This window comes from Miniopterus schreibersii (genome assembly GCF_964146895.1).
Source record: "Miniopterus schreibersii genome assembly, chromosome: 19".
Taxonomy (NCBI): Eukaryota; Metazoa; Chordata; class Mammalia; order Chiroptera; family Miniopteridae; genus Miniopterus; species Miniopterus schreibersii.
Window position 1 is genome coordinate 539,324 of NC_138119.1, and position 13,889 is coordinate 553,212.

Consider the following 13,889-nt stretch of genomic DNA (forward strand, 5'->3'; position numbering starts at 1 on the left):
TGAGGTTAAAAATTAAATTGTGAGACCAAGCTGCATCTTCTGACTTGGATAGTAAGTCAGGGTTAGAAATCTCTCACACGATATTTCAGCTCTGAAGTTGTTGATTATTTATCCCAGGGTCCAGAGTCCTTCAAAAAGGACTCAGGGAAAATCTTTTACCCAGAAAGGTGGCAGTTATACCCCTCCTGGCCCCGGCCCGGCGTAACGGGTTCATTAGTCAGGCTTCCATTTCCAAAGTGCAGATGGAGCAAATCTCTTTTTAGTTTCTCCTCTCATCTTAAAAGAATATCACGCAGCTTTCCTGAAGGGATCATGACGACAGGCCATAGAGGCTTGAAAATAGGAGCCGACCAAGAGAAAGAGGCGCCTCCACTGCGCCCCACGTGGGTGCTCCAAATTCACGTTTCCAAGGGGACTTACAGATTGGCCCACACGGCGCGAGAGCACGCACACACGCTTAGAAGTAACAAAGCATCGCTTACGTCGTTTGTGAGCACATCTCGAGAGAGTAAAAACAGAAACGCAAAGATTACACCTTGTCCATTGGCCACTACAGGGACCTGAGTTTTTCATCTGAACAGAAGCGAAGCCGCGGAGAGGATTTCGAGTGGAGGAGGGAGGGGTCGGACTCATGCTTTGACCGGAGGGTTCCCGTTGCCTTCCTGAGAACAGACTGGAGGCAGGAAGTCAAGTTGCCGCTGTTGGAAAACCCCAAGTCGGCCACGCCGGGAGAGGCTCGGCCGTGGGAGAGGTCGGCCCACAGAGAGCCGTGGCCCCGGTTGGAAGAGGCCGGAACGACACTCCCCAGATGGATCGGAGGGAGGACGTGAGGGAAAGAAATTCGGGATAATTACAAAGCGTTTGACGGAGGGAGGAGGGAGGCAGGGCGCTACGGGCAGGTAGGAAGCCACGGCAGGGAGGGAGACGGGCAGTGTCTGCCCGTCGTGGTCACGAAGCTCCTGGCCACGGCATGATTTTAAGGCTCACACTCCAGTTCCCCTGGAGATTCGAGGCAAAGGTGAAAGTAAAGTTAAAAATTAAATGTTAGCTTTGACATCATGAGGTCAAAGGATCTGGTGAAGGATTTACAGGGCTAAAATTGGTGAGTCCAGAACTTCGATGTATTTTAAAGTTGGGAGGAAAACCTTCCCGGAGGAGGCAGGAAGCACTGCCCATCCTGGACCAGGTGGCCGAGCTCACACGCCGCTCACGCGTGCAACCACCGGGAGAAGGGGGCCTTCTCCGTGCGGCGTCGGGTCAGAGGTATTTCGCAACCTGGGGACACTTTGCTGAAAAAAATCCATTTTCACAGGTTTTTCCACAAGGGAAAGAAAAAAATAAATATTTTCAGGGATGAGTGTGAGGCAGAGAGTTTTGCGGCTCAAAAAGGAAAGAGAAGTGTGTGTTGTGTGTCGTGTGTGGTGTGGTTTGTGTGTCTTGTGTGTGTGTCTGTGTTGTGTGTCTTATGTGTGTGGTTTGTGTGTCTTGTGTGTGTCTGCGTGTGGTGTGTGTGTGTTGAAATCAACGGCAGTCCCAGAAGATGGTCCTGTGTGCGGCGATGGTGACTAAAAACTGCTCATTTAAAAACACTTTGCAAATCCCGTCTCAGGGATTCTGTCTTTGGGCATCTGGTGTGGCCGAGGCCGACTGGCCGCCTCTCGAGGTGCAGACCAGAGCGTGGCCAGCGCAGGACGGCGCTGAGCTCTGGCGTCGCCACGTAGCTGAGCTGCCCCCCAGCAAGCGCAGGCCTGGGGCAGCGGCTCTGCGGGGTCGGGGGCGCCCCTCCTGGCGAGGGCGACGTTCATAAGCAGCTCCCGCAGCTCTATTTGTGCCTAAGGAAAAAAGGGATTTCTTTTACCTCCATTCCTTCCTGACATCCCCTTGGTACCTCCGAGTTCGCCGTGAAGCCCTCTCTCGGATGGTTTGATGAAGTCTCTGTTTCTCTCTCACTTTCGAGGGACATTCTCACTGGGATGTGGAACCACGGCTTGGCCGGGCTTTTCTGTTTGTCGTCGATAGTTACCAGGTTTCCGGTATAGGTTTAATCAACAACAATGAAAAACAACATCCGCAGAAGTAAACTGTCAAAGGCAGCACAGGGTGGAATTGCGTGGGGACTGGTGGACGGAGTCCGCTTCCTTTGACGCGTCCCTTCAACCAGAGGGGAGCCCGGGGGGCGGCCAGTTCCCGTGTCCTGCTGACATCATCGCGTTCTGAACTTGCAGAGGACAGAGAACAAACCCTTCAGCAGGAGGCGAAGGAACCGGACGGCCGTGAAGCCCATGGATGACCAGTCCCCCCCCAGGAAAGGTAGAGGTTCTCTCTGTCCCCTCAGGTAGGCTTTCTCCATCTTAAACACGACACCGTAGACCCCAGGTGAGAGGAGTGCTGTGTTTTGTTTGTTAATCCTCACTGGAGGATGTCATCCCACTGATTTGAGAGAGCATGGAAGGGAGGGAGGGAGGGAGGAAGGGAGGGAGAGAAACACTGGTGGGAGACACACTGACCGGTTGCCTCTTGCATGTGACCTGACCTGGGCCGGGGATCGAACCTGCAACCCAGGTACAGACCCTTGACCGGAATTGAATCCAAGACCCTTCGGTGGTCAGGCCGACACTTTAAACCACTGAGCAGCACTGGCCAGGGCCAGGTGAGAAGATTGTTCCATAAAAACATATACCGGGTCTTAGAAATGTTCAGGAAAGGAGGTGGAAAAGCCAGTCCTGCCACGGTCGTCTGTTAGAAACCCTTAAATAAAAAGAGTCCAGGGACCTGGTAGTTGGCACGTCCGTTAGTGACTCGTGTGCACTCGACCGAGCATCGCTTGGCGGAGTCTCGGAAGGAGGTGGGATGACTCTGTTCCGCCTCAAGGGATCCACGGTGGGACTGAGGCAGGACCATGTCCCCGAGTCACCGAATCTCAGACGTCAACAGCTGAATGTTCACCAAAGATTTCTTCTAGACAACTGCTTATCTTGAGCAGGGCCGGGGGGACCACGAGGAATTAGTCTGTTGGCTTAGAGTCGGGTCCACGTCGCGAGGGACAAACTCCCAGAAGAGGGTGTGGGCGGTGACCTGTGGGATTTCCATTTGTATACAGGTTAGCGGGCCATTAAATTTTATATTTCTTCTCGTATCAACTTTGGTATTTTTAGATGGTCCGCTTCGCCTTTGTTCAAATTTATATATGAGCACGTAAAACATACCAACATGTAAAGCCGATAAACATGAAATTATGTGTCTATATCATCAATTTCTGTCTTTATGCTCAGCATGTTCTTCCTTTAGGTTCTGTGGGTTTGTTCCTTTGTTAGTTTTCCAGGTCCTTGGTTTCTCTCCTTTTCTGATAAATATATTTAGGGTTATACGTTTTGCTCTAACCGTCTATGAGTTCACTACTCAGCCCCCAGAATTCCCCTCGAGGTTTCCTTTTTAACTTGAGATTTACCTAGGAGTCGTTTTGCTGAGATTCGTCCAGGTTGCTGAGTGATGCAGTGCCTCCCCCCTTTTTATTTCCGAGTAATATCCGGAAATAAACTGTATTAACATGCCACAGTAGGTTCACTTGCCCCAAGCAGCCACCTATTTTGAGTAAAGTTACTATAAACATTTTAGTACAAGTCTTTTTATAAACATATGTTTTTATTTCTCTTGGCAAATTGCCATTTGTTGACAAGACTTTACTTTCCTCCACTGAACTGCATTAGTGCATTTATTCAAAAGCTTATTTGTGCCTCTGCTCCTGGACTCCCTACCTTCTGCCACTGATGCATTTGTTTGGCTTTCCACCAACACGGCACCGATTGCTCCGGCTTCAAACTAGCTCAAGCACATTACGTTCTGTAAATGCGATTTTCCCTGCATGTGCATATATGTGTACGTTTAGAGAAGAAAGCTGTTTACTTGACTGAAAGCCTTTGTTGTTATTCAGGGGACTTAGTTCCGAGAGTAACCAGCGTGTTTTTAAACGGTCCCTTTAAAGTGTGCACGCGCCAAAGGACTCGGAGGACGTCCCTTTCAGGGGCAGTCTAGATGGGATTATATATCGGGGGGGGGGGGGGGGGGGATTATTACATCAGTCTCACATCTTCCTATCGTATCATAATTTCTCAAAGGCCAATCCATACAATAAAATTTCAACACAATACTTGGCTCCCACATTTCTGAGGGGCCCTCGCTGACGTTAAAAGCATGCTTTGTTTTGCTTTGCCTCAGCGGCGCTAACGGTCGGTGATTCTTGTCCTGCTTCCCAGCCCCAGGGTGCTGCTCCCTCCGCTACGGGCTGGCGCTGCTCCTGCACTTCTGCAACGTCTCCATGATGTCGCAGCGAGCGTGTCTGAGCCTCACCATGGTCGCCATGGTGAACACCACGGATCCACGGGGGCTGCCCAACGCCTCCACCCAGGAGCCCCTGGGTGACCTCAGGGTACGTCGAAAACACTGCCACACTCACGTTCAAAGAGATCAACCACAGGACTTACGTGCCCGCGTCCATAACCCACGGACACAGGCAACAGCGGGGTGGAGGCCGGGGGGCGGGAGTGGGGAGGGGATCAATGGGGGAAGGAAAGGGGGGCATCCGTAATACTTTCAACAATAAAGATAAATTTTTAAAAACGTAACTACACCCAGAAAGTGCTGCCTTCAGGGAGCAAAGAAGGTCCCACAACGGAGCCCGCTGGGCAGAGGGCACGTCCTTCCCACGGGGTGAGCCGGGAGACCGGTGACCCCACGTCGCCGAACACGCAGAGCGGCAAGACGCCCCCTTCCCTTTCAGAACCCCGTGTACAATTGGAGCCCCCAAATCCAGGGGCTCATCCTAAGCTCCATCACCTACGGGATGCTCGTCACCCAAGTCCCTGTCGGGTACCTGTCCGGCATCTACCCCATAAAGAACATGGTTGGCTCCGGGCTGCTGCTCAGCTCCCTGCTCAGCCTGCTCCTGCCGCTGGCGGCCGGCGCGGGGGAGTCTCTGGTCGTCGCCTGCCGCGTGGCCCAGGGGCTCAGCCAGGTAGGCGACGGCGGGGAGCCGGGCAGCTTTATCGGCCCCACGGGGCATCGGCGTGAACGTCCTCCCGCTCTCGCCGCAGGGGACAGTGCTGGTCGCACAGCACACGGTCTGGACCAGGTGGGCCCCCCCCGCGGAACGAGGCCGACTCACCTCCATGAGCCTGTCAGGTAACCGCGGGCGCCCGGACGTCTGGTCGGGGGGCTCGCGCTGTCCTGGCTTTAAAGGCGTGGGAACGGCACCGGATGGACAGGCTTGCTCGTCTCGACAGGAAACAAGAGCAACGATTTCACTCTCTCCTGACCGGTGTCACCTGCGCAGGTTTCTCTCCCCGGCGATCGCTCGGCTGCCGCGAGGCTGCCGCGTCTCCCTTCAGACGCCTGCACTCACTAGGTCTGTTCTTTGTGCCTCTGACCAGGGCTGATGCTGGGGCCCTCCGTGGCCCTGTTCGCGACGGGGCACATCTGCCAGGCCCTGGGCTGGCCCGTGGTCTTCTACATTTTCGGTGAGTCTCCTTCTGTGAAATCCCAGCCCTGAGAGTTTAAGACAGAATTAAAAACTGGATATAATATAACAACTTAGGTAAAGTTAACGATGCTACAAATGATGACTTTCACGAAGGCGAGAGAGGCGTCAACGTTCACTGATTTCTTATACACACAAGCACCGTGCTCAGCGCTACTGATGCGCCTGGAACGGGACACTCGCTGCCCTGCAGCACAGGCGCTGCGGTCTCGGGCTCGGGACTCAGCGCCCCGGCTGGCGGCTCCGTCCGCTGCGCCCCCAGGTCCCAGAGCAGTGCCTGGTGCCTAACGGGCATTCGATCAATATTTGGCAAATCAACAAACTTATTTCTGGAAGACTGACGGATGAACACTCCACATTCCCCGTCTCACAGAGGATTCCCTATGAGCAGGTTATTTGTATAAAAACTCAAAAACAGCACGTAATCTGGCAAACTCCTCTAGGACTTGCACGGTCCCTAGGCCTGGGCTGGCGCTCAGGAGCGTGGCTAAGCCCCGGGGGGCTCCGCTGCGCCAGCCTCTCCTGGGAGGTCCTGGGAGCAGGGAGCCTGACGGTCACGGGCAGAGGGCAGCAGAGGCCAGGCGCCGGGACAGGCCGGAGGGCTTCCCACCGTCTCTGTACATCGCTCTAGGGAGGGGCAGCTGTGGACACAGAGAGGACCGGCGTGAGCCTTGTTGCAGTTTCAGGAGAGAAAGAGGAAGTCCAGGTTCTCGTAGCGACCAGGAGAAGCGCCAGTTTGGGAAAGAGACGCGCCAGAGAGAAGCCGCTCTGATTCTCGCCCGTCCGCTTCGACAGGGGCTTGCGGCTGCGCCCTGAGCCTTTCCTGGTTCGTTCTGTTTTATGACGACCCGAAGGACCACCCGTGCATCAGCCTCGGGGAGAAGGAGCTCATCACGGCCTCGCTCCCCGAGCAGGTAGGACGCGGGCTCTGCGCCGTGGGAGCCCTGCCCCCGCTCAGCCCGGTGCCCGGCCCGCTGACGGGCTCCTTCCTTCCCAGGTCAGCTCGGGGGGGAAATCGGTGCCCGTCAAGGCCGTGCTCACGTCCCTGCCCGTCTGGGCCATCTCCCTCAGCTGCTTCGCTTTTTCCTGGACGAATCACATCATGTTTCTGTACCTGCCAACGTTCATCAGCTACAGGCTTCGGGTGGACGTGCGAGAGGTCAGTGTCCCCTCCGTCCCTTTCCCGCCTCAGGGAGGACCCTGCTCATGGCTCAGCCTCCGGCGACCCCGGTTCCAGCTCTCGCCCGCCCCGCACTGTGTAGCGGGTGCTCCACCTGGAGACCCTCTTTCCGGCGCTCACGGCACCGCCCTCGCCCAGAACAAAAGGTGCAGACACAGCGTCTGACACGGTCACCCCAACACACACCCGGTTCCCACAGGTTCCCTGCCTCCCCTCACCGTGTGGTGCCCCTTGTGTGACTCAGGGCTCAACAGCCTCGGTCCCTAAAGGGCCTGGGATCCTTCCCCGAGGGTCACTTGCCCGAGGCCCTGGCCGGGTAGCACAGCTGGTTAGAGCATCGTCCCAAAAAGGCCCAGGTTTCGGGTTCAATTTCCCCCCGTCAGGGCACCAATGATGCACCGATAAGTGAAACAACAAATCAAAGTGCGTGTGTCTCTGTCCCCCTTCCTCTCTCTCTCTCTCTCAAATCAATTAAAAAAAAAAAAAAAAAAAAGGAAGAAAGTCCCTTGTCCAGGCCCCATCACCTGCCCAGCTGCTATTAGTCCTGCCCTGGGGTCAGTCAGTGAGGCCTGTGGTTTGACCCGGGGCTCAGGTCTCGCTGGGAAAGGACCGACACTCACCGATTGTCCGACTTGGAGAATCACTGATCCCTGGAACCTTCAGTTGTTTGATATCATAAAATCAGAAAACAGCAGCTCGAAAAGTGGGGTCTGGGATGCCAAGCCTGGGGCCCGGCGGAACCACGAGGTCCTTACCCCCCAGCCCGGGCCCGGCGGAACCACGGGGTCCTTACCTCCCAGCCCGGGCCCGGCGGGACCACGGGGTCCTTACCCCCCAGCCCGGGCCCGGCGGGACCACGGGGTCCTTACCCCCCAGCCCGGGCCCGGCGGAACCACGGGGTCCTTACCCCCCAGCCCGGGCCCGGCGGGACCACGGGGTCCTTACCTCTCTGGCTCGGGTGTGTCTCCCGCGAGCCCGGAGCTGCTGCAGCGCTAACAGGAGCCGCTGGGAGGAAGCCCCCTGCCGTTCCAATCCTCCCATCGCGCCCCGGGGCCAGCGTCTCCCCTCCCAGCCTTCCTCTTAGTGCCTGTGCAGCCATTTCAGGTCCCGTGATGCTAATAAAAAACTAGACAGATCCTGACAATAGCTTCCGACCTCAAAACTCCTTCCTCTCTCGGGGAGCGTGGCCCAGCAGCAGTGTGGGGGCTGGACGCTGGTTTCCGAGGACGGGACGACGTCAGGCGGTCCCCAGCGCCGCCCGGCGGGCTGGCTCTCAGGGCCGGTCTCCTCCCCAGAACGGGCTGCTGTCTGCCCTCCCCCACCTCTGTTCCTGGCTCTTCAGCATCCTCGCCGGGCACGCGGCCGACCGCCTCCTGTCCCGGAAGCGGCTCAGCTTAATCGCCATCCGGAAGCTGTTCACCACGCTGGGTAAGCAGCGGCCCCGACGCCCCAGGCCCTTTGGGGCGCCCACCCCCGTGGCCAGGGTGCCCCTGACCGCGCCCTGTGGACGCCCAGGCCTCCTCCTGCCCGCCCTGCTGGCCACGGGCCTGCTCTACCTGGGCTCCGGCTTCCGCGGCACCATCTCTCTCCTGACGCTCACGAGCGCCACGCTCGGCTTCTGCATGGCAGGGATGATGATCAATCCCCTGGACATCGCTCCCAGGTGGGGCTTTAAAATATGTTTAATATTTTTATGGGGGGAAGGGGTCGTGAAGGCAAAAGCGAGGGGGGCTTACAAAAGGTGGAACGGGCCCTGTTCCCACCAAACCCCAGGCATTCTGCTGCTAATGTGAAAAGGGGAACAATAAATATCGGAGACAATGGGCAGTTTTTGCCCCAATCTGCACCTGTGGCCACTCATAACTATAAATATCCCTCTTCACGCATGAGAACATGCTCCCCAGCTCCCCAAAGGAGACGGCACAGCTCCAGCCCAGGGGCTCTGTGTCTGGGGACCCACAAACTCGCGCACACACCACACACTCCCTCCCGTGTCCACATGGAAACGCAGAGCGAGTGGCAATGGAACAGACCCAGGGAAATAAAACAGACAGGGGGCCCTTCGTCTCAGGAGAGGGGTGGCCTGGACACAGGGCACCTTGACTGGGGACATCGCCCGGCGGGAGAGGCAGAGGCTCTCCATCCTGAGTGAAGTAATTTCTTGATTAGACGCTGATTCTGCTTCCAAAGGGCAGGTCCTTGTGCTCTGGGGCTCAGGGACTGGACCCCTACTTTATCTCTCTCTCCCCGCGGTTCCCGGCCAATCACAGCTGCTTGCGAGGGGTCCCTGGGGCCGGTAGCTCTGGGCTGTGGGACGAGAGCAGGTGGACGGTCCTTCAATCTTGATTGACCCTGAACCCCTCCTATGACCAACACACGTCAGCCCTGAATTTCCCCGCGGCACCTGCAGACAGCCCATCTCGGGGCTTTCGCTCCAGGCGGTGTCCTCTGCCCAGCATCGCATCGTTCGCCGCCAACGCCAACCTGACCGCGGTGCCACCAGGAGGCTACTCACGACCACGGCCTGTCTGACATTTCCACGGAGTCCGAGGAGTGGAAATGGGAAACGCGGGAAACCAACAGTTACCTTTCTTAACCTCATTTTAAACCAAATGAGGCGTGAGGTTCACAGTACTTGACGCCCGTGTATTGTCTCTTTTTGTGCAGATATTACGGATTTCTTAAAGGACTCACCGTTCTGATCGGAATGACGGGGGGACTGACCTCTTCCACGCTGGCTGGGATAATCCTCAACCAGGTAAAAACCGTCAGACACGGGCGACCGGCTACCGCCCTGGGTGACCTGTAGCTTCAGTGACAACGACACACGTAGGATGAGAGGTAACGCCAGGGACCAGCCGTGAAGGAAGAGTTGCCATGGCAGCACTGGCATAAATCTGTGACCACTAAGAATCACCCCGCGCCCCGCACGCCACACGGCTCGGGCGTAAACGGGCTTATCTGGAAGAACACCTACCACTCTCGTGGGCAGGCGGTTCCTCCGTGCACCTCGCCCCCCACAGCCTGGGCCCAGAAGAGAGTTGCAGTCACCACCGTCTCAGAGAGAGGGGCCTCCGGCACCAGGGTCCCCGCGCTTACAGGTCACCAAGCAGGACGTCACTGTCCCCGCCAAGCGAAGCTCCCTGGTCAGAGAGGTGGCCTCGGTAGAAAAGGTGAACCGGGGAGACCTGGGCGTGTCTCTCCCCCGAGCACAGAGCCCCCCCGTCTGTCCTCCCCCTGAACTCGCCCAGACCCGCTGAGCTGACCCCCAAACGTCGTCAGGAGACCCAACATCCCCGCTCATTTCCCGACAGAGAGAAGCAGGGCTCCAGGCCTGTCCACACCGTCACCGCCCAGCGAGCGAACATGCCTGTCGCAGCCTTGGCCTCACGGGCAGAGGAAAAGCCAAACAGAGACTCTCGGGGCATTCGAAACACTCGACCAGTTTTCACGGGGCTTAAGGCCTGACTTCAAACTCTGTCGGTTCCAAATGCCAGAAGCCAAGAACTGAATTTCAGGGAGTCCACAGATGCCCAACAGAAGCAAATAAAATGTTTCCAGAGAAGCTCACCCTAAATTTATACTCCAGGATTTCCTCTTGCATGAAGTTTCAGTGAATACAATTTTACAGTGAATCGAAACGTGACAAAACGCTCAAAGAAGTACCACATCGTGTGCAAGAAAGAGTAAAAATATCGCAGAATCAGATTCTCAGAGACACTGGAAACACATGCATGGGCTTAAGAAATGAGAGGATTGAAAATATAAATAAGAAAAAGATGATTTGACCACAAAACCCAAAAACGCAAAGATAACCTCTGGCAATTAAAAATATAAAATTGAAATTAGACTTTCAGATTAAATACAGCTAAAAAGAATTAGTGAGGTTTCTGCTTCCGGAAGTGAAGACACAAATCATGATTATCTTTTTTGAGGGGAATTCTGACCTTTCTTGCTCCCTCTGTGTTTCCCCTGGTTTGTTAAGAGACCTGCATTGAGTTTGTATTAATTTTAATATTCTAAGTTTTACATGATACGAGCCCAATAACTTGTAATTCCTTTGCTCCTTCATCCCCCAGGATCCAGTGTCTTCCTGGTTTAAAATCTTCTTCCTGATGGCAGCTATTAACGTGACAAGCTTAGTGTTCTACCTTATATTTGCTAAAGCAGAAATCCAGGACTGGGCTACAGAAAAACAGCACACCCGCCTCTGAGGGTAAGGAGTGATCGGGTCATGGAGAGAGTTTGAAAGTGGGGGTGCAGGACAGACGGGAGCTGAGGATGAGCCCTGAGCAGACCACGGTGATGCTGAGATGGGGAACACGAGGGGAGCGGGTTTGGGGGACAAGGGGGACCACGCCGCGTCTGAAAGGATCCCACGTCCTGATGGAGACGGCGTGCAGCCCGCAGGGTAGACTGCTCCTGAATTCTGGGGAGGTTCTGGGGCTTGAGAGATAAATCTGGGAGCCCAGGCTTCCTAACATTTGGAGGAACTGGGAAGACGGCTGGAGAACGTGGGATCTCAGAGGAGACGCACAAAGGGTGGGATGAGGACCCGCGGGAAATGCTCGCAAGGGGCCCAGTTACACGAGGTGTGAGGATTACTGGCGGGTTTGGCAAGACGGCCCCGACTGGGATGGTTTTCAAACGATGGAGGGTCCGTCAGCATTCAGAAGGGAACCTACTCCTGAGCCTCGCTTCCCTAAACTCCGCGGGTGCTAAACAGAAGGGAAAACGTCTCTCTGTGGAATTATTTCAGCTGACCCATAAATAAGAACTGATTGACGTAGACCATCCCCATTTTGCAAACTCCAGTGAATTCAGGGACCCGGGTGTTGTGCCTCAATGGCTGTTAACATCACAAACACTGGAAAGTTACAGACACAATAAATTCAGGCAGAAAGTTTCCTGATGAACCTATTCATACAGAAATACATTTCCTCACATTAAATAACAATAACCAGTTAGCAAATGTATTAAGATAAATGACCTGAATCGTGGCTGGAGGGAGATTGGATAAGACCAGTTAAAAATTAACTCAGTACGTCCAGTACCAGGAGTTTCCGTAAGGGTGCGCTCACAGTTCTCCAAGGTGCATCTACAGCCCAGGTTGCAGACTATAAAATGCAAACATGGATCTGGAACTAAACGTATCCTACTCTTAGGTAATAAATTTTGTGTAAGTGACCAGAATATAACCAGCTATTGAAAAATATAGGCGTTTAAGTATTTTCATATAGAAATGACCGCAGCTGACCTTCTGAGTAAGCTCATAACAGGCTTTGGCAAGGGCTCACCTCTATTTCCCAGGTACAGAGCTGGCTGCAGCGATGCCATCAATCATGTTCGTTCATTCAGACCCTATAAGTTTCACTCGTTTCTATCTGACCAATTAAATACTAAAAGTATACTATAGTTTTCCATTATTGTTACTTCTATTGATTTTTATGTCCAAGCAGTTAATATCAAGATTTTGACAAGTATATCTTAATAGGAAATTTACTTTTGATTTTGTAAAATCATCAGTCTTTCCCATTTTATGATTTTTACTGCTAGCAGGAAAGTGGCCTTGCGCCTCACCGGACCCAGCCTGGGGACTGTCTACCGGAGAAGTCGCCCGCAGGAGCTTTCTCTGCAGCTTCACCCAGAGGCCGTCCCAGCACCTGAGGGTCCCTGCACAGCCACACTCCAAGGAACCGACTCCGGAGGCACCTGTCCCCCTCGACAGGCCTAATGCACCCGAGGGGCCCAGCACCCGTCTCCGACCTCGGGCTCTGATCAGGAAGAGGAGCTGCTGACACCTCCAGGTAGCTGCTTCCGCCCACAAGCCCGGACCAGGCCACTGTCAGCCTTAAATACTGAACGTTACTGAGCACAATCCTTATAAACCTACTTTGCAACCGCCCCAGGCATCTTGTTCTTGGACACCGATCATTCTGACAGTGACCACGCCGGCCAGCTCCCTTGTGTTTTGCTTACTTTGAGTCACTAACTATTGTCACTAGGCGATGTCAAAGATGTCACCCTCACCCAGGCGCGGAAAGATAATTCCCCGACCGAAATCCCAGCCCCTCGCAACTCCTGCAAACCTAACGTGTTGCTGCGCAGCAGCCCTGAGCCTCGGCACCAGCACGGTTTCCGTGACCCAGGGGTACCCGCGGGTGCTGTGCTTTTAACAAGGCCAATGGCCCCCCTGCCCCCCATTAGTGACCGTGCTCCTCGGCCCGTTCTCACCAACCCAACCCAGCCCTGTGCCCAGTCCCTGCCCCGCCCCTCACGCCACTGCCCAGGTAACTGCACCGTGACCACACCGAAGGCAGCACTAAACCACCTTTCCGGGGCCTGACAGCTCAGGACCGACACAGGCCCAGAAACACGGCACCGCTCAGGTCAACCTAAGGGTCCAAAAGCCCATGAAGTGGGGGGAAAGCCTGTAAGCCACCGAAAAGCTGGCTTATATAGACAGCAGGCCCCGCCCCGGTCCCTGATTGGTTCATCCTCATGCAAATGAGGATGCCAAAGCTTACAAATTTGATTGGCCCAAAAGGCACTCTCCTGATTGGTTAGAATAGAGATGTTCTGATTGGTCAGAGCCGCCCAGCTCTGATTGGATGAGAGGAGCCTCCCTCCGATTGGATAAAGCAGGGTCCAGGGAACCGTTATAATGGTTGGTTCGGCCACTAGACGCGCAGACCCGGCGGGGGCTCGGCGCGGGGCGTCAGTGTGCAGGCGCCTCCTCCATGTGCGGTTTGGGGGGTGGCCCCGGGGCAGAAGCGGCTGCTGTGCCCCGCTGGTCTTATCCGAGCGCAGTTAGACCCCAGGAGCCTTTCCTGGTGCCCGGGTCACGATGGGGTGGTCGGGTTTCCTCGCTTGGCTTCCCCGCTCTGCGGGCCCAGGGCCGTGCCCTGTGCGCCCCGCGGCTCCTGCTGTCCCGGGCGGGTCTTCGCTGGCAGCTCGGCGCCCACCTTCTGGGTGTTGGGGCTCAATCCTTGTGACCCTCAGGCCCCCCGCCCATGGCCCTGGCTTCCTCTCGCTTTGGTGAGAAACTGTCATCGGGCCTCCGATGCTTTTACCAGGACAGCTAGAGGAGATTTGTTTCTGCGCTCACAGCGCTAACGGTGTTGGGTTTCTACGCCCGGCAGGTCTCCGAGTCCCTAGACACCCGCTGGGTGTCCT

The 13,889-nt window shown here is 55.4% G+C and overlaps 1 protein-coding gene across 5 annotated transcripts; it reads left to right on the top strand.

Moving 5' to 3' along the window:
• Positions 1–1,055: 1,055 nt before the first annotated feature.
• On the top strand, positions 1,056–12,675 carry SLC17A1 (solute carrier family 17 member 1). 5 transcript variants are annotated; one of them, XM_081122312.1, is made up of 14 exons: positions 1,152–1,263; positions 2,226–2,376; positions 2,563–2,650; positions 4,254–4,426; positions 4,778–5,011; positions 5,091–5,178; positions 5,427–5,513; positions 6,329–6,447; positions 6,531–6,692; positions 8,009–8,141; positions 8,229–8,376; positions 9,381–9,471; positions 10,793–10,929; positions 12,270–12,675. In XM_081122312.1, exons 4-13 carry the CDS (start codon positions 4,316–4,318, stop codon positions 10,925–10,927), a joined length of 1,308 nt encoding a protein of 435 aa, XP_080978438.1. In that variant the 5' UTR covers positions 1,152–1,263; positions 2,226–2,376; positions 2,563–2,650; positions 4,254–4,315; the 3' UTR covers positions 10,928–10,929; positions 12,270–12,675. The 5 variants fall into 5 exon arrangements, 4 of the variants coding, with proteins under 4 accessions (XP_080978437.1, XP_080978436.1, XP_080978438.1 ...); XM_081122313.1 differs by having other exon boundaries at positions 2,226–2,310; positions 12,273–12,670; XR_013997765.1 differs by lacking the exon at positions 2,563–2,650 and having other exon boundaries at positions 1,056–1,263; positions 2,226–2,310; positions 9,381–9,886; positions 10,028–10,929; positions 12,270–12,670.
• The last annotated feature ends 1,214 nt before the right edge of the window (positions 12,676–13,889 follow it).

Bases quoted from the DNA above. Each gene is read 5' to 3' on its own strand.
- SLC17A1 (XM_081122311.1), top strand. From the start codon at position 1,120: ATGTATTTTAAAGTTGGGAGGAAAACCTTCCCGGAGGAGGCAGGAAGC. The intron at 5,514-6,328 runs GTGAGTCTCCTT...CCGCTTCGACAG, and splicing joins CGTGGTCTTCTACATTTTCG to GGGCTTGCGGCTGCGCCCTG. The intron at 6,448-6,530 runs GTAGGACGCGGG...CTTCCTTCCCAG, and splicing joins CGGCCTCGCTCCCCGAGCAG to GTCAGCTCGGGGGGGAAATC.